Source organism: Pipistrellus hanaki (genome assembly GCF_964339955.1).
Source record: "Pipistrellus hanaki genome assembly, chromosome: 2".
In the NCBI taxonomy this organism is placed as follows: Eukaryota; Metazoa; Chordata; class Mammalia; order Chiroptera; family Vespertilionidae; genus Pipistrellus; species Pipistrellus hanaki.
Window position 1 is genome coordinate 49,269,763 of NC_140504.1, and position 19,706 is coordinate 49,289,468.

At 38.2% G+C, this 19,706-nt stretch overlaps 1 protein-coding gene and 1 long non-coding RNA gene across 5 annotated transcripts in view; one reads left to right on the forward strand and one right to left on the reverse strand.

Annotated features, from left to right (window-relative positions):
• Positions 1 to 17,105, forward strand: part of RNF168 (ring finger protein 168) — a 62,003-nt gene extending 44,898 nt beyond the window's left edge. For all 4 annotated transcript variants that reach the window (XM_084871618.1, XM_084871617.1, XM_084871616.1 and 1 more), the window contains 4 exons: positions 3,828 to 4,007; positions 6,745 to 6,866; positions 11,992 to 12,073; positions 14,753 to 17,105. In XM_084871618.1, the coding sequence (XP_084727744.1) occupies positions 3,828 to 4,007; positions 6,745 to 6,866; positions 11,992 to 12,073; positions 14,753 to 15,715 (1,347 nt within the window). In that variant the 3' untranslated portion in view covers positions 15,716 to 17,105. The remainder of the gene's footprint in view (positions 1 to 3,827; positions 4,008 to 6,744; positions 6,867 to 11,991; positions 12,074 to 14,752) is intronic.
• LOC311616431 lies at positions 15,773 to 19,391 on the reverse strand. The gene is made up of 2 exons (XR_014793895.1): positions 17,959 to 19,391; positions 15,773 to 17,898 (listed from the first exon to the last, which is right to left on the reverse strand). It is a non-coding gene; the product is annotated as an uncharacterized lncRNA (long non-coding RNA).
• Between the last annotated feature and the right edge of the window lie 315 nt (positions 19,392 to 19,706).

A 19,706-nucleotide genomic window follows, 5' to 3' on the forward strand; every position in this document is an offset into this window, starting at 1 on the left:
CTAAGAAAAAAATACTATAGATTTAGCGGGCTTGAACAACAAACATTCTTATAGTTCTGGAGGCTGGGAAGTTCCAGTCAGGGGAAAGGGAGAGAGAAGAGGAGAGAGGAGAGAGAAGAGAAAGAGGTGAGGAGAGAAACCGGAGGAGATAGACAGAGCATCTCTCTTAATCTCATGATACCAGGATACTAATCCCATTATCCCATTCATGAGGACATGACCCTTTACTTCCCGAAGACCCACTTCCAGCCTGGCTGGTGTGGCTCAGTGATTGAACATCGAGTTCTATTGCCAATTGGGGCACATGCCCAAGGTTGCACACTTGTTCTTAAGTTGAAGGTGTGCAAGGGGTAGCCAATCAGTAATTCTGCCTTATCATTGAAGTTTCTGTTTTCCTCTCTGATATCAATAAAAAATATATATTTTTTTAAAAGACCCCAACTCCAAATACTATCACATCGGGGGATTAGAACTCAATATGTGAATTTTGGGTAGACAAAACAGTGAGTTTAGATGAGGAGCATATAAAATAGTGCTCATTGTGAATTATCTAAATAGAAAAAGAGGGAGTAGTGCTTTCAATGAAGCCTTTGAAATCCACTAGTACTACAGAAGAGCCTCTTATCTCCTTATCCTCCTGCTTAGTATAGAGCAGTGTTTCCCAAACTTTTTTTTTTTTTTTTTTAATATATTTTATTGATTTTTTACAGAGAGGAGGAGAGAGGGATCTAGAGTTAGAAACATCGATGAGAGAGAATCATCGATTAGCTGTCTCTTGCATACTCCTACTGGGGATGTGCCCACAACCACAGTACATGCCCTTGACCGGAATCGAACCTGGGACCTTTCAATCCCCAGGCTGACGCTCTATTCATTGAGCCAAACCGGTTTCGGCTGTTTCCCAAACTTTTGACATATGTGTACCCCTTCTATGATTTTTGTATCGTTGAGTACCCCTCGTATTCATGAGACCGTAGAATTAGGAGCAGCTAAGCCCGGTGCAGTGCATATCCCCACCAAACTCCGGTGCAACGTATACCCCCACCAAACTCTTCCCGTACCCCTGGGGGTACGCGGACCACACTTTGGGAAACACTGGTGTAGAGCACTGCTGTCCAATAGAAAGACAAGGTGAATCTACATACAATTAAAATTTTTCTGGTTGCCACATTTAAAGAATTTTTCCGAACAACAGATGAAATTAATTTTATATTTTATTTAACGCATTATATCTAAAATATTGTTACCAATATAAAAGTAGTAATTATATCAAATTATAATTATACATCAACTATGTGTATATTAAATGTGATTGGACATTAATTACATAGTTATACAGAAATTAATCATTAGAGTTTGCATTATTTTTAATTTTTGTACTTACAGTAAATATTGCTTTGGTCTAGTCATTTTTCAAGTGCTCAGTAATGTAGTTAGTGGCTACTATAATTATGATAGTTAATTGTCAGCATATTGTCTAAGCCGTATTCTTAAGTAAGGGTTTTTTGTTTGTATCATTCTCATGTGAGGATATGTTTTTATTGATTTTGAGAGAGAGAGAAGAGAAGAGAGAGAAAACCCACATCGATGTGAGAGAGAAACTTCAATTGGTTTTTTCCTTCCTATATGCTTCCTGACCAGGGATTGAACCCACAACCTAGGTATGTGGCCTGATCAGGAATCGGATCTCTTGGTGTACAGGACAATGCTCCAGCCAATCTAGCCATCTTGCCAGGGCTTAAGTAAAGGTTTTAAAGGAATGTTAGTCCTTACGATAAGGTAGTGAGAGCAGGCTCTATGTTGACAGCAAATAAAAGAAAATCCAGCCGAGACCGGTTTGGCTCAATGGATAGAGCGTCGGCTTGGGGACTGAAGGGTCCCGGGTTCGATTCTGATCAGGGGCATGTACCTTGGTTGCGGGCATATCCCCAGTAGGGGGTGTGCAAGAGGCAGCTGATCGATGACTCTCTCATCGATGTTTCTAACTCTCTATCTCTCTCCCATCCTCTCGGTACAAATCAATAAAATATATTTAAAAAAAGAAAGAAAGAAAGAAAGAAAATCCAGCCGAAGCTGGTTTGGCTCAGTGGATAGAATGTCATATCTGTGGACTGAAAGGTTCCAGGTTTGATTCGGTCAAGGGCATGTACATTGGTTGCGGGCACATCCCCAGTAGGGGGTGTGCAAGAGGCAGCTGGTCGATGTTTCTCTCTCATCGACATTTCTAGCTCTCTCCTTTCCTCTCTGTAAAAAATCAATAAAATATATTAATAAAAGAAAATCCAACTTAGCTACCTTAAACAATCATTAAATTGTAATTTGTAATTTAATTGTAGTTATTTAAATAAATTGTAATTATTTGGAAGTCCAGAGGTAGGGACTTAAGGGGTGCTTTTATCCAGAGCACTAGATCCAGATCTTTGCTAACTTCTGTCAGCTGGCATTATCTCAGGCTAATAGCAAGATGGCCACACCATTCTGAACCTCATTTTTTTTTTTTATGGGATTAGATCAAGGACATATTCTTGAGTATTATTTGTTTCTTTTTAGGAGAAGTATAGTTTAAATGACCATAAGCATGGCCTTAGAATCTAAATCAGAGTTTGAATCTCTATTTTCCCACTTACTGTTTTAAGTTACTTGTTTTTATATGTCTGTTTCTTCTTTTGTAAATCATATAATAACCAATGTGGGTGTTTCTTTGGCAACCATTCCACTCCTGCCCACTGTGTTTAGGGACTGTTCCAAATTTCAGGGATCGATCCAATCAGTCTTAGTTTTTAACATTATATTCCTTTTGGTTCAGGAACCTAGGTCTAAGGTCATCTGCACATGGCATTCTGTTAACTGAGGGAAAGTATTACCCGGAAACATAGTCCACAGCTGTGTGCCAGTGTAATAGAAGCTGGGATTAAGGACTGAGGTGAGGAGGGGTGAGAGTTGATTAAGGTTTTATTGGGCTGATCAAGAGACTTCTTGAACTATCCTTAGGAATTTGCCTCTCCAGATTTATACTTCATTTGAGATATCTTAATTCCTGTCTACTTGTTCACTTAAAAAATTGTTTACTGTTCTTATTAAGAAACTAGAAGTCTGATGCACAAAATTCGTGCGAGAGTAGGCCTTCCTTCCTCCAGCTGCCAGCACTGGCTTCCCTCTGGCATCCAGGACCTGGGCTTCCCTCGCAGCCTGGCTTCGTCCAAAAGGTCGTCCAGAAAGATGTCCAGTCTAATTACCATATTACACTTTTTAAAAATATATATATTTTTATTGATTTTGTACAGAGAGGAAGGGAGAGAGAGAGTTAGAAACATCGATGAGAGAGTCATCCATCAGCTGCCTCTTGCACATCCCCTACCGGGGATATGCCCGCAATCAAGGTACATGCCCTTGACCGGAATCGAACCCAGGACCTTTTAGTCCTCAAGCCGACGCTCTATCCATTGAGCCAAACCGGTTTCGGCCATATTACACTTTTATTATTATAGGTAGATATTGCAAGTACATTAAAAAGTTCAGAGAAGGGCCGAAACTGGTTTGGCTTAGTGGATAGAGCGTTGGCCTGTGGACTGGAGGGTCCCGGGTTCGATTCCAGTCAAGGGCATATACCTTGGTTGCGGGCACGTCCCTGGTGGGGGGTGTGCAGGAGGCAGCTGATCAAAGTTTCTCTCTCATCGATGTTTCTAGCTCTCTATCCCTCTCAATTCCTCTCTGTCAAAAATCAATAAAATATATTTTTTAAAAAGGAATTCTAAATAATACCTTTAAAGAAAATAAAATAAATAAAAAGTTCAGAGAAGGATTGTTCTCTATTAATTATTTTTAAGGTGGAGGCAGAGCGACGGGCCAGTGAGGAAGAAGAAAACAAAGCCAGTGAAGAGTACATACAGAGATTATTGGCAGAGGAGGAGGAAGAAGAAAAGAGACGGGCAGAAAAAAGGAAAAGAGAAATGGAAGAACAGCTAAAAAGTGATGAAGAACTGGCAAGAAAGCTAAGCATTAATATTGTAAGTTTTGGGAGATAATTTTGGAAGCATTCGTATGGCTTTGACTGTAATTTTCAAAGAAATGTTCACTATAACTACAAGCTATTGCTGACATTTGTTCTACTGAAAACTTCTTTCAGTTTTCATTTATTGTTACATAGTTGTTCTAATTCAAGTATACTTGAAAAAACTTATATTAATAGTAAATTGAAAGTATGCAGGAAAGCTCTTCAATGAAAAATGAGAGCTTCCTTTCCCCCCTCTACCTCTTCACTCCCATTCTGTTCCATTACCTCAGTCCCAAAGTTTGGTACTATTAACCATTTCTTACAACTATTTTTCTTATTTGCCTAAAAAGGATTTATCAGTTATACTATTTTTTTTCTTGCCTTTTTTCACTTGATATATCATAGAGATTTTTTTGTATGTGTATTACTGCATATACTCTAATTTTTTTAAAGAGTGGTATACTATTCCATTGTATTGATATAGATAATTTTTAGAAAGTGAAGCACATTAAATTCTTTTTTTTTTTAATATATATATTTTATTGATTTTGTACAGAGAGGAAGTGAGAGAGATAGAGAGCTAGAAACATCGATGAGAGAGAGTCATCGATCAGCTGCCTCCTGCACACCCCCTACTGGGGATATGCCCGCAACCAAGGTACATGCCCTTGACCGGAATCGAACCCGGGTCCCCTCAGTCCTCAAGCCGACGCTCTATCCATTGAGCCAAACCGATCTCAGCTAAATTCTTAATATATTAAAGCTGAATTTTATTATTTTGCTGTACTAAATTACTGCATAGGGGAAATTAATGAAAGGAAGGGTAAAAACGCATACTTTAAGACTAAAGAATACAATGGGACCCAGTGATTTGTAAGAACCTGGCAAATTACCCTGGGATTTTTAAAAAATATAAACTGTTCTATATCTACTGAATCAGAATCTCTGGGGATGGGACTTAGGGCATAGCATTCCCAGAGGCATCTAGGGAAGTCTGAGGTATATTCAGGTTTGAGAGCCTCTAAAAACAATTCCTCTGCTTTCAAACAACAAATATGTTAAAGTGCACTTACTAAAAAGAACTATATCCAGAGTTGGGAATTTTTTTTTTTCATTTTTGAGAGGCCTACCATTAATGATAATGTATTCAAGTGTTAGATTGTTTGCCCTTTTTAATATACTTCTTAAAATTTAAGTAAAATAGTTTTATAAAGGTACAAATAAGAAGTAAAGACATTGACCGATAGAATAATAGGATAAGAAAGAGAATACAAGGGTGAGCAAAATTGGTTTACATAATACAAATATTAATAATAGATACAGCTGCCAAAACCGGTTTGGCTCAGTGGATAGAGCATCTGTCTGCGGACTGAAAGGTCCCAGGTTTGATTCCGGTCAAGGGCATGTGCAAGAGGCAGTTGATCAATGATTCTTTCTCATCGATGTTTCTAACTCTGTATCCTTCTCTTTTCCTCTCTGTAAGAAATCAATAAAATATATTTAACAAAAAAAAATAAAATAAAAAAAAAAAATAGATACAGCCCATAGCTATTTTACATGCTCACAGCTGTACACATACTTTTGCAAAGAGCATAATCTTTACCTGTCTTAAATTTTAAGAGTCTGATATTCTAATCCTTCTTTTCACATGGGATTATAATTTTTTTTTTATATTTTAGAATAATTTTTGTTAATTGTGAAAATTGGGTGGTCCAAGGCCAAATGCCTGTCACCATCAGTTATATTCATTTTTTCAGTAGTGTGGTAAGAAACTTATGAAACTACAACAAGTAAATATTCATGGCATTTATTAGTATGACTGTAAGTCCCCAAGATAAATTACTTTTACATAGGTAAAACTAACTTTCATTCCAGGTATATCTATACCTCTTTGAATTTACCCCTCTAGATAAAGGTAGTTATATGAAATTATTTATTAGAAATATTAACAAATTATCCTATGTAATTGAAAAGTAATATGCATATTGACTCACTCCAACACAAGATGGCAGTTCCCATGTGGTCAGAGATTGTTGCCACAAGGTGGCTGGCAGGGGAGGGCAGTTGGGAGGGACCAGGCCTGCAAGGGAGGGCAGTTGGGGGGGGACCAGGCCTGCAGGAGAGGGCAGTTTCTGGGGGGACCAGGCCTGCAGGGGAGGGAAGTTGGGGGTGACCAGGCTGGCAAAGGAGGGCAGTTAGGGATTACTGTGCCAGTAGGGGCGGGCAGTTAGGGGCAATCCGGCTTGCAAGGGAGCAGTTAGGCAGTGATTAGGCTGACCAGGGAGTGTTTTAGGGGTGATCAGGCTGGCAGGCAGAATCGATTAGGGGTAGTCAGGCAGGCAGGGGTAGTCAGGTGAGCAGTTGGGAGCCAGCAGTCCTAGATTGTGAGAGGGATTCCAGTTGGAAAGGGCTGGGTTGAGGGTCACATTACCCCCCACACATACACATGAATTTTGTGCACCAGGCCCCTCTAGTCAGATAATAAGATTAGTATCATGCTTTTTGTGCTCTTTCATGTAGAGTAAAAATTCAGTTAATTTAGATCAACTTGGATGAACTTAATCTTTTTTGGTTTTGGACTTAATCTTGTTTATACTAATTTTTACATGTTATTCAAAGGGTGTGTAGAATTTAAATGTAAGATAATTCCTGAAAAATTTTGTTGTGAATTCTGAGTTAGTTGAATTAATAGCTTATTTTATTATAAATTTATTTTAATAATGTCTTTTATGCTTTTTCTATTGTTAAAGAACAACTTCTGTGAGAAAAAAATCTTTGCTTCTCCCAAGAATTCCAGGATATCTGATCCAGTCACAAGCAAGTTACAAAAGAAAAGTAAAAATAAACAAACAAATACAGGAGATATTCAGAAGTAAGTGAACATGGCTGTTTATCAGTTATTGACCACCTGTATGCCAGTGTTTTTTGTTCATATAGTTCACTAACTGTCAAAATTTGGTCTATGCACTCTGCATGAAAACCCTTCAGATGGTCTGAGATTGATATAAAATGAAAATAAGAGAGCTACTCACATAGCTTAGATTCCTGGCTAGCATGAAGAGAGAGATGAATTCTTTTTTAATCTTGATTGCTCAGAGTTCCATGATGTTCCCATTTTCTCAAAACTAACCTTTGGGCCCTGGCTGATTTAGCTTCGTGGTTCAGCACATCGGCTTAGACAGAAGGATCCGGGTTCAATTCCTAGTCAAGGGTTGAAGGCCCAAGCCCAGCCTTGGATGTGCGCAGGAGGCAGCCTATTGGTGTGTTTCTCTCTCTTTCTCTGTCTCTCTGTCTCTCTCTCTCCAAAAAAAGATTAAAAAACTAACCAGTTGGATTTTGTTTTCCCCTTGATTTAGGTCATGCTCATTGAAGGAGTTTATAATTTGGCATCTAGATTATTCACCCACTTTTTCCCAGTTTATACATTATATTTCTTCTCTCCTCTGAAAAGGTACGAGTCATGTAGACAACAGTGGAGCAATGGTTTAGCTTCCCCACAACACCCCTCCAGCATCAGGTAGAATTGATGACTATGATAAGCTTTCCCATCATAATTCATAGTTTAAAAAGTTTAAGAAACACAATCTAGACTTCAAAAACATAATGGCTTTTGGTTCAGCTGAGATAATATGTGCAGAATTCTTGCGGAATTCTTAGAAATTTTGGATTTGGGGTTTGGACAGTTAGATTTAGGGTGGGGGCAGAGTTAAATGGAGTGCCTGCTATTAAAAGAAAAAATAACTTGGCCAGTGTGGGTCAGTGCAGGCTGCAGCCGATCAATAATTCTCTGTCATCATTGATGTTTCTATCTCCCTTTCCCTTCCTCTCTGAAGTCAATAAGAAGAAATGTATTAAAAATAGAATAATTTAATTTTAAAAAGTTAAAATAAAGTTAAAAACAAATAAGGTCTAGTCTCAAATATATAAAGAATTCTTAATATAACTCAACAATAAGACAATAAATGGGCTTGAATAGATATTTCTTTAAAAATGCACAAATAGCTAGTAAGCACATAAAAAGATGCTCAATATCATTACTCTTTTTTTTTTTTTTAATATATTTTATTGATTTTGTACAGAGAGGAAGGGAGATAGAGAGTTAGAAACATCGATGAGAGAGAGTCATCGATCAGCTGCCTCTTGCACACCCCCTACTGGGGATATGCCCGCAACCAAGGTACATGCCCTTGACTGGAATCGAACCCGGGACCCTTCAGTCCCCAAGCCAACACTCTATCCATTGAGCCAAACCGGTTTCGGCTCAATATCATTACTCTTTATGGGAAATGTAAAAACTACAATGAGATACCATTTCATACCCACTAATGAAAGGAGGAATAGCAAATACTGGCAAAAATGTAGAAAAATTGGAATTCTGTGCATTGGTGATAAGAATATAAAGTGGTGCAGCCACTGTGGAAAATAGTTTGGCAGCACCTTAGAAAGTTTAATGGACTTACCATGAGAGTCAGCATGTAACTCCTAGAAATTTACACAAAAGAATTAGAAACAGGTTTTTAACAGGTACTTGTACACAAATGTTTGTGTCAACCCTTCAGCTAGCCAAAAGGTGTAAACAGCCCAAATGTTCATTGAGGGATGAATGCATAAACAAATGTTTATCCATAGAATGGAATATTCACCTGTAAAAAAGGAATGACAGCCTGGCCGACATAGCTCAGTGGTTGAGTGTTATCCGATGAACCAGGAGGTCATGGTTCAGCTCCTGGTCAGGGCACATGCCTGGATTTCAGGCTCAATCCCCAGTGTAGGGAATGTAGGAGGCAGCCAATTAATGATTTTCTCTCACCACTGATGTTTTTATCCCCTTCCCTTCCTCCCTAAAATCAGTTAAAAAAATACATATTTTTAAAAGGGGAATAACATACTGATACAGTCTATAATCAGATGAACTTCAGAAACATGCTAAGTGAAAGTAGCTAGAAATTAAACTTTCTAGCAATATTGAGTGTTATAGAGGATAAGAAGCACTTAACATGCTTCCGGGGAGTTTAAAAGATTGATAGTCTATAACTGGATTATAGACACTAAAGAAACCCCAGAAGACAAGTTCAGGAATGTGCCAGCAGTACTATTCATAACTAGTAAAGATCCAGAAGCACCATATTCCAACAGAACAGAGTATTAGCCAACAGTGAAAATGAATTTTAGCTAAGGAAAACATGCACGATTCAGGAAAACCAGTGAAAAAAACAAGTTGTGGGAGAATACATGTAGTATGATTCTATATACATAAGGTTCAAATTATGCAGTACTGAAGCAATAAGGTATTTAGGATACTGGTGTGTGGTAAAACTATTTTTTAAAACAAGAGATAAATAATTCATGCCCTAGCCAGTGTGACTCAGCGGATAGAGCTTCAGCCTGCGGACTGAAAGGTCTGGTTCAATCCCAGTCAAGGGCACATGCCCAATTTGCAGGCTCAATCCCCAGTAGGGGGCGTATGGTAGGCAGCCGATCAATGATTCTCTCCTATTGAAGTTTCTATCCCCATTTTCCTCTCCCTTCCTCTGAAATCAATTAAAATATATATTTTTAAAAGGGAGATAAATAACTCAGGATAATCATCTCTGAAGTGGGAGACAAAGAGGAGGCCCCATAGGGATTTTAAAATCAATGATTGTTAGTGTAAGGGTTCTTGTGATCTTGTAAATTTTTTAGTATATTTTATTGATTTCAAAGAGGAAGGGAGAGGGAGAGAGAGAAAGAAACATCAATGATGAGAGAGAATCATTCATCAACTGCCTCCTGCATGCAACCGGGGCATATGCCTTGACTGGGAATCAGTGACCTCCTGGTTTATATCAATAGGTCAACACTCAACCACCAAACCATGCTTGCTGGGCTCCACGTCTCTTTCCATATGAAGAGCTGAAAACATACTTTTGCCCACCCCCATATTGTGAATGTTATATATATTTTGTAACTATTCTCTCCAAAACTGTTCTCATGAGGTAGGCTCTCTTAAATTTTACGACCCAATGAAAAAAGAAAATTTCAGTCCTGGCCAGGTAATTCAGTTGGTTGGAGTGTCACCCCATACACCAGAAGATTGTGGGTTCGGTTTCTGATCAGGGTCAGGGCACATAACCTAGGTTTCGGGTTCTGTCCCTGTTCAGGGCACATATGGGAGGCAACCAATCGATGTTTCTTATGTCATTGTTTTCTCTCTTTTTCTCTCTCTCTCTCTCCTCCCTTCCCCCTTTCTCCCTCTCTCTTTCCCTCGCTCCCTCTCCCCCTCTTCATCTCCCTCTCCCTCCCTCTCCCACCCCTCCCTTCTTATCTAAAAAAGCAATAAAAACATATTCTTGGATGAGAATTTTTTTTTAAATAAAAATCTCAGATAATTAGGATTCCTTAAAAAAAAAAAGAGAGAGAGATGTGTACTATAGAAATAAACATTTTTTTAAAGTGGTTACAGCCCTTTGCCCATTTGGCTCCGTGGGCAGAGCGTTTGTCCTTACACTGAAGGGTTGCAGGTTCAATTCCCGGTCAAGAGCATGTACCTGGGTTGCATGTGGGAAGCAACCAATCAATCTTTCCCTCACGTTGTTTTTCTCTCTCCTCCACCCTCCCCTTCCCTTCCACTCTCTAAAAATCAATGGGAGGGAAACTATCCTCAGGTGAGGATTAATAACAAAAAAACAAAAAATTGGTTACATATGAGGAAGCAAATAGGAATGGAAAGGGATGTTGATCTATATTTCCTTCATTTCCGTTTAGTTTTATGGTTATTATAAGTAAAGAAGATCCAGGACAGTTCCTAAATCTTAATTGATCAAGTTGGAATAGTATCTGATCACATCTTGTTTTGTTCTTTGCTTATGGATTTCAAAACAACTATTATGCTGTAATAATTCTTACTTGGAACTAATATACTTGATGACTAATATCCAGCTTTGGCAGAAGGGATTCTTCAGCTTTGGGAAACAGTTAAAATGCAACTAAATCTGGACTCCTGTTTTTCTCTTATCAACTGAAAAGGTGATTCTTGTTCTCATAGGTGTGTAGAGTATTTAGGTTGATGTAACTAAATATGTGGGTTAGATACTAGTTTATTTATAAGGGATATTTATTATTTGTATATGAGATTTTTGTCTAGGTTCTATTTTATTCTATATACTACTCAGTGCTTTTTTACGCAGTGCAACTCTGGTTGTACATATTATTTGCAATCACACCTTTCTTTTTCATTGTTTTCTTTAATTATTAAAAATAAAAGCTAGCTTGCTCTTTGAAAATCACCCAAAGTTACCAATACTTAAAGACATCCAACATTTTGAGAGATTTCTGCCATGTTTAAGCATAGTTGTATATGTGTTTGGATTTTTACAATTTTTAAATAGACCTACCAGCTCATTACATGTCCTTTTATTCCCATTTATTTTATAGTATTTTTCATTATTTTATAAACTTTATATTTTTAGTGGTAAACAGCCTGTTAAAGATGCTTAGAAATTTTGAGATATAATCTTCTGCTGATATGTTGATATATCTATTTGTCCATAAGTAGAATGTGTATGTAACAAAAATATATACCAACATGGTAAAGAAACTAATCATGGACTTTTCCATGATAAAAAATATATAGATTTTCTGATATTAAAAGCAAAAAACAGAAACTGAACATATCCTTTCTTCAGATTGAAATATTATTTCCAGTACTTTTGGTAAGACTATACAGTCTTGGTTGTTTGATGCTATCTGCCTTCTTAAGTTTTTTGAGAGTTAAGAAATTTTTAGATTTCACTTCCTTTTCTGCTCTTTTTCCCTAAGATACCAATACTCAACTTTTTAAGTTATGCTCTGGAGTTAGACTAAAATATCTGAGGCAAGGGGACAGACTATGCTCTTTCTGTTAAATCATTCAGGCAACCAGACAACCTTCAGCATAAATAGCTATTGTAGTTTATTATGTTGGGTACATACCACTTCTCTTTCAAAGCATTCAAACTTTGGTAAATTTTTTTTTAAAGGTATTTGTCACCTAAATCTAAGTTTGGGTCAGCATCACAGTCTGAAGCTGTACAAGAAGGCAAAAGAAACTCCATGACTAAGGTATGTGGATGCTAAAGGTGTTCTTAGTTTGGCATGTTTACTAATGCTATAGATTGCAAATACTTGTAGGTTCCTAACTTTTTTTTTTTAAGTCACCATAATACATGGGACACTATTTCTTAGTCATTTTACGCTTACCTAGACTAGGAATCAATAAGCAAACTTTTTCTGTAAAGAGCCAGAAATATCTTAGGCTTTTGGCCCTTATATTCTCAGTCACAACAATTCAATTATGCTGTTGTCATGTAAACAAATGAGCTTGTCTTTGTTCTAATCAAACTATTTGCAAAAACAGTAGGAATTTGGTTCATGGGCTACAGTCTGTGGATCCTCGGGCTAGGCAATCAAACTCACAAAACTGAATAGATTATCCTTGGTACTTTACTTTAAAGATTACAAGATAGGAAACAAAGCATGCTAGTAGGGTACCATCAGGCATAAAATTCAGTAAGAGTCCTCATTGCAGAGCTCTTAAGTGATGGCATGGAAATGATACCACACAGATGACTGTGGTAACCATTCTGGCTTAGGAGCCTCATGACCCTTGCAAGTCATTGTAACAACCTAATGGGGTAACTTCCAGGAGTCCCCCTCAGAAACACACCCAAAGGAGTTATAACTCATTTACAGAAGCCCCACACTTTGACTTCCTGGTAGGTGTTGTAGATCACAGTTTTAGTTCAAATGCAGTTCAGCAGTCAGGGTCATTTTTACCAAAGCTATGTGGCCTCATAACACGGTGACATTCCACCTTTCTCAGGTTTCTAGGTAAGTAGAATTAGGAAAGGTGAACTGACACCCAGGGCTCTTTGCTACATAAAAGGTTTGTTAACCCTTTACTCACAGGTTCCTTTTCTTCTTAATTTTTTTCAATTCAGGTAGGTGGTTTATATGAACATTTACTGTGCCGGATAATGTGTGTGTGTTTTCTTTAAATCTTCATCACAACCTTCAACTCTGTAATATGGTTATTCTTGTGCCCATCTTACAGCTGTAAGAGATAAGGCACACAGAGATAAGAAACTTGCCCAAAGTCCCTTAAAGTAGAGGTAATGGAGGAGTCAAGTCCAGATAGTCTGGTTGGTACATTGAGGATTGAAGGAAGAGGCATTGTAGGGCTGGGCAGTTTTTTCTACCCTGTTGTTCATATTCACAACAAAACTAGGTAAGGAGCCTAGAATTTGTTCAATCCAATCCACATTGGTTTATAAGAAATGTTATCAGGAATGATAAATGCAAAAGCAAAGAAGGTAAAAGAGCCCTGGCTAGTGTGATCCTGCAGTTAGTATTGGCCTGTGCACCAAAAGGTCTCAGGATCAATTCTCCATCAAAGGCACACACCTGGGTGGCAGATTCGATCCCAGCCCAATCAGGGCTGTGTGCAGGAGACAACCAATAGATGTGTCTCTCTCCGATGTGTCTCTCTCGTATCAATGTTTCTCATTCTCTCTCTCCCCCTCCTTTTATCCCTCTCTCCTTTTCTTCTCCCTTTCTCCTTTTTTGTCTATCCCTTTCCCCTCTCTCCTTACCACTCTAAAAATCAATGGAAAAAATATCCTGGGGTGAGGAATAAAGAAGTTAAAAGAACAGAATATCCCCAACAAGGAATCATTTTTATTCTTAAACTCTCATTGAAGACTTTTGTAAGGCTTTCCCATGGTCAAAACTAATCCTGGATCTTGACTTACATAAGATCTATAAGTGAGAAGAATTATATTGGCCAAAGCAGAGGTTTCAACCTAAGGTCTATGGTTAGAATCCAGAGCGTACATATGAACTTAGATGAAAGAAAAGGTTTACTTTGTCTGAGCTCTCATCTTGGTGTTTTCTTTAATTATGAATGTAGACAGTACCTATGACTTTGTCATCAGTATAAAGGATGGTTTTTTATCAAATTTGTTGAAAATCTCTTGAAGTATCATTTATACTCATATCAGTATTATAAGTTATTGCCACTGGATCTTATTTATAGATACATATTGTATCATAACTTTTAACATTTCAGTAAATGTGTTGCAATATAAATTGTTTTATTTGTGATCCTACATACTTCTATTTTAAAATACTATTCTTAGAGGAGGTCTATAAGCGTCACAAAGGGAGGAGGGTTTGTGGTACAAAAAGGAGTTTAAAATCCCTGGGCTACTGTAAGTTAAAAAAGAGGTCAGGTCATGGTGCCAGCTATTGGCTATCTAGAGATTCCAGTTTTTTATTTTTGGGGGATTGTTAATCCTCACCTGAGGATATTTTTCCATTGATTTTAAGAAAGCATGGAAGGAAGGGGTAGAGACAGAGAAACATTGATCTGAGAAAGACCCATCAATTGGTTGCCTCCCACATGAGCCCCAACTAGGGCCAGGGATTGAGCCTGCAACCGAGGCATATGCTCTTGACTGGAATCGAACCCAGGACCCTTCAGTTCACGGGCTGACACTCTCCACTGAGCCAAACCAGCTAGCACTCTGTGGGTTTTAATCTGTAGGTTTTATGGGAGTAAAAATGAGAGAATACCTTAATCTCCACTGGCACACAATAAAAATGCTATTAAAATCAATATACCATATTAGTAGCGATACTAATAACTACCTAATAGTGACAATTCAACTATGGTATCAGTGTAAGACATATAAGCTTTGGTGTATAACTCTGGTTCACAGTGCCTTTTTCTGTTTTCTATAGGAAACTGATGGTAGCAATGTAAAAAGCCCTCTGTGGCAAGACACAGACGTGGAGGAAGATATGCCAACACTTTCTCCACAAATATGCTTTGAGGTTCAAGAACAAGGTGCAAAGTCTTCAATAGAGTCACCTATGCCTCAGTTATGTGCCAGTGATACAGAATGGTGCCTTGAAGGAGAAGACAAAATGAGAACAAACAATCATGGTAAAGAATTAACTGCCATAAATCATGAGAGACCTGACGCCGGAGTCCCCTGCCCTAGAGAAGCTGCAGTTAAGCCTTGTGGCAAAACAGAGAGTGGATGTGCTCTATCAAATATGACACACATAATTGGAAATAACACAGTTGAGACAGAAAATGAGGAGTCTTGCCTACTGATCAGTGAAGAAGGTATTTGCAAAAGAAAAAATCAGGAGTCCTCTTTTGAAGCAGTCAGGGATCCATGCTTTTCTGCAAAAAGAAGGAAAATGTCCTCCGAATCTTCCTCAGACCAAGAGGAAACGGAAACCAGCTTTACTCAAAAACTGTTAGATTTGGAACAGCTGCTTTTTGAGAGGCGTAAGCAAGAGGAACAGGATAGGTTATTAGCACTACAGATTCAAAAGGAGGTGGACAAAGAACAAATGAAGCCAAACCGACAGAAAGGATCCCCAGATGGATATCATTTACGTTCTACGCCCTCACCTCCAGACAAACTGCTAAATGGACAAAGGAAGAAATCTAAAAATAGGACTGTAAAAAGACAAACTGATATAGAGCATTCAAAACCTCAAAGAGGCCCAAAAACTGAAAATTGCCAACCTTCTTTTAAGACCCAGTTGAGACATTCAGTTAATGTTAATGGAAGAGAGATGCCAAATTCTGCTAGAGATCGTTGTAATGTATCTGAAAGTGTTGATTCCCTACAGCCTAGTAAGTCTCAGAAAAGTATTTTTCAGATGTTTCAGAGATACACAAAATAATGTGTGGGTAAAGGAAGAATTATTTTAGAAACTGGTAAAGCTGGATTTGATGCTATCTTTTTTTTATCATAGAATGCTTATAAAACTTTTATTCTGCTTGTGGGCACACTCATTCCCTCTAATTGAAGGACTGTGAGATTACAAGGGAGGGATAATCAAATGTACTTCTGCCAAAGTCAGTGATAACCCAGAGTCTCAATTCTTTATGAATAACTGTGATATGCTAAGTTTGACAATCCTTATAGGTAATAGACACAAAAATGCCTGGGCCAGCTCCCAAGAAACCTTCAGGTGCCATTCTCTTTCCTCAAAAATGCATGTTTTATGTATGGCCTTTGCTCACCTTTTTGTTCTGACTAGTGATCAAAGCAAGATTATACTACACCAAATTGTTAAGGAATTGGGTTTAAAATCTAAATTTATTGCTGTTTTGCCATGTATTTATAGATCACTTGAAATCTTCCATAACACTAAAGTTATCTAATCTTTATAATTAAGCATTATAACATTTTCTTTTATTTAAAATGGATTAAAAGCATGTGAAAACAGAAAAGTCAGAGTTTTCTGGAAAATTGGGATTATCAAATGTGCCCTCAATCAGGAATTGAATCCAAGGCCCTTTGGGGCCCAGGCTGACTCTCTAACCACTGAGAACACCGGTCAGGGCGGAAACTCATCTCTTGATGCAAAAGGCGTTAGTTGGGGTGAGCCTGAATAGAGTGAACTGATCATTTGGATGCACTGAAACTGAGTGGGTGATCAGAAACTGGGTCCAGGATGGAGTAGCAGAGCATTCTTCCTTATTTCTTTCTTTGCTAAATGACTCAGAAAACATTTACCTGAAATTTTGGAAATTCACATTTCTGCTATTCTAGGGGGGAAATGGAAATTTACTGTAGGAGAGTTAAATTATAATATACTATGATGTAGAACCTGAGACATAAATAACCATGTGTTTATTTCCTTATTTGCATTGATAGTGATTTTTATTTGTTTTTATGGACAGAAATAGTGTGGTACTTGGGTTGGCCCTCTCAAAGTTAAATCAGAGGCTGTGATTCCATTTTGTGGAAGTTAAAGAATGTTAACCTATGTTTCATTAATATGAACAACTTTGAGCAGTGGACAAGTTTTAATAGCATTTCTGATGATACTTAGTTATTCATCCTTTTAAGGTAAAAATAAAATGTCTTACAGCAAAAGTCTAGCTTTAATTTGTTAATATTTTTATACATTTTTGAAAAAATTTTCCTCCAGGAGTAACTGAAATTCTGTTAATCTTGATGCCATCTATTCCAATAGTAATTAATTAGGGGTAGAATTATGTTGCTGATTTAAAATTTACTTTTGTCCTTTCTAAGAAAATAAAAAGTGATTGCCTTCTGAGTAATGATTGTGCTGAAATGAAATGTAGTCAGAAACTAATAAAATTTGTCAAATATACTAAAATTTATTATCAAACTGATATTTTTCTGCCTTTCTTTAAAGATAGACTTTTATTGATTTCAGAGAGGAAGGGAGAATGAGAGAAATAGAAACATCAGTGATAAGAATCATTGATCAGTTGCTTCCTACACACCTCCTACTGGGGACTGAGCCTGACACCCAAGCATGTTCCCTGACCGGGAATTGAACGTTGACCTCCTCCCTGGTTTATAGGTTAACACTAGGCCATTGGGCCACTCTAGTGGCTTTTTGTCTTTTTGTTGTTGACAATATTATAGACATCTTCCATTTCCCCTGCCTTTCCCCCCTCCACCTGACCCTGATACTTTTCTAAGAGGTTTCACTTTACATTTTTGGGATCTTCACAAATGAAAAGTTAAATAATTAAATCTTCCATGACCAAAAAGGGGGCGGGGGATACTGTGATGTACATAGGATTTATATATTTAACCACTTATTTGTCTGTGAAGAAGTCTTCCTGACTTTTTTTATTTTTTTTTATATGTTTTATTGATTTTTCACAGAGAGGAAGAGAGAGGGACAGAGAGAAACATTGATGAGAGAGAATCATCAATCAGCTGCCTCTTGCACACCCCCTACTGGGGATGTGCCTGCAACCAAGGTACATGCCCTTGACCGGAATTGAACCTGGGACCTTTCAGTCCGCAGGCCGAAACTCTATCCACTGAGCCAAACCAGTTTCGGCCTAACGTTGGTTTTAAGATAAATTTAAATTTCTGTATTAGTCTTAATGATAGTCTGATGTATATGCCTTTTTGTTAGAAACTAACAATCACTGGTTGAGGCGTGTATGGGAGGCAACTGATTGATGTTTCTCTCTCATATTGATGTTTCATCTCTCCCCTTTCCTCTCAAATTAATGAAAACATATCCTTAGATGAGGATTAAAAAAAGAAGAGCATTGTTAATTTTTGGAATTAGCACAAATGAGTGAATTTGAATTTATTTAGCTTTTTTTAAAAAAATATATATTTTATTGAGTTTTTACAGAGAGGAAGGGAGAGGGATAGAGAGCTAGAAACGTCGATGAGAGAGAAACATCGATCAGTTGCCTCTTGCACACCCCCTACCGGAGGTGTGCCCGCAACCAAGGTACATGCCCTTGACCGGAATCGAACCTGAGACTTTTCAGTCTGCAGACCGACGCTCTACCACTGAGCCAAACCGGTTTCGGCTGAATTTATTTAGCTTTAATGTACTATTTTAAAATTACTTGAAAAGCAAAACTTAGGTTTCTAGGTAGCATGGCTAAGAACACTGAGGAAAGCCACATAAAAATGTAAAGTTGGCCCTGGCTGGTTTGGCTTAGTGGATAGAGTATCAGCCTGCAGACTGAAGAATCTCGGTTAGATTCTGATCAAGGATATGTGCCTGGGTTTAAGCCTCGGTCCCCTGTGGGGAGTATTCAGGAGGCAGCTGACAGATGATACTCATTACTGATGTTTCTCTCTCTACCTTCCTCTCTGAAATAAAAAATATATTTTTAAAAATGTAAAATTGTCAAAACTATCAGCTACTGAAACAACTAATGTAGAGGTTAAGATTCTATAAAGTGGAGACTTAAGAGAGGTGAACTGGTTTGTAATCACTTTTTTACTGGTACCACGCGCCTATTCTGAATGGAGGATGAGAATCAGGGCTGTTGATAGTGGACAAAGAAAATGTCAGAATCTTGGCCATTTCATGAAACTTGAGTTTTGAGGGTCATCAAACACAAGGCCAGTTTTCCCATCAAGATAAGAAGACAGGACTTGGAGCAACATGGGCCCTGAGTTCAACTGAGAGGACCCTTCTCTTGACAGTTTACATTTCTTTTCAACGTGGCTTTCGTGCTCCAAGGCTGCCACAATTAGGCTCTCTCCCTGGAGCTAGTTCAGTCTACAAGGCTTTCCGCTAGTGATCACCCATAAAAAGTTTGGGTTGTCTGTTTTCCACTGCAGATTAGATTTAACGCTGAGCCCCAGAGTCAGGATGAGAACCCCACCCCCTGCTCAGTTTCTACTACACAAATACAGATTCTACTGGGTACATTGATTGGGGTCCAGTTAAAAACAATAGGTGTTTCGGCAGAGGGTATGCAGTACTACAAAGACTTGGTTAGACAGGTAAGGGAGCACCAAACTCAAAGATGACAGCTGCAGGATATGAATACCCACCCCTAAGGCTGGGTTTTGGTTACTAGAATGAAGAGCTCAGGAGGTGGGGGAGAGTGGACCCTGCAAACCTGGTGTTCAGACCTTTGAGAAGGAAGCACCTGCCAGATGCTGGTACTCTGGCAGGGCCTAGTGAGTGTAGATGGAAGAATTTGGTAGCTGGAGTCAATTGCCACTCCTGGGGCAACACTGACAGGAACAGAAAAACAAAACAAAAACCTGTCCCTTTTTCCCTTTCCTCCTAGTACCTCATTAATAAAACTTAATAGGAAGCGTACTGACAAAGCAGTCTGGGAAAGTGTTTTTTTATATTGATGCAAGGTTTGGCATGTCAAGCTTGGACCTGAGCGACAAGAAGCGGGTGGGGAAAA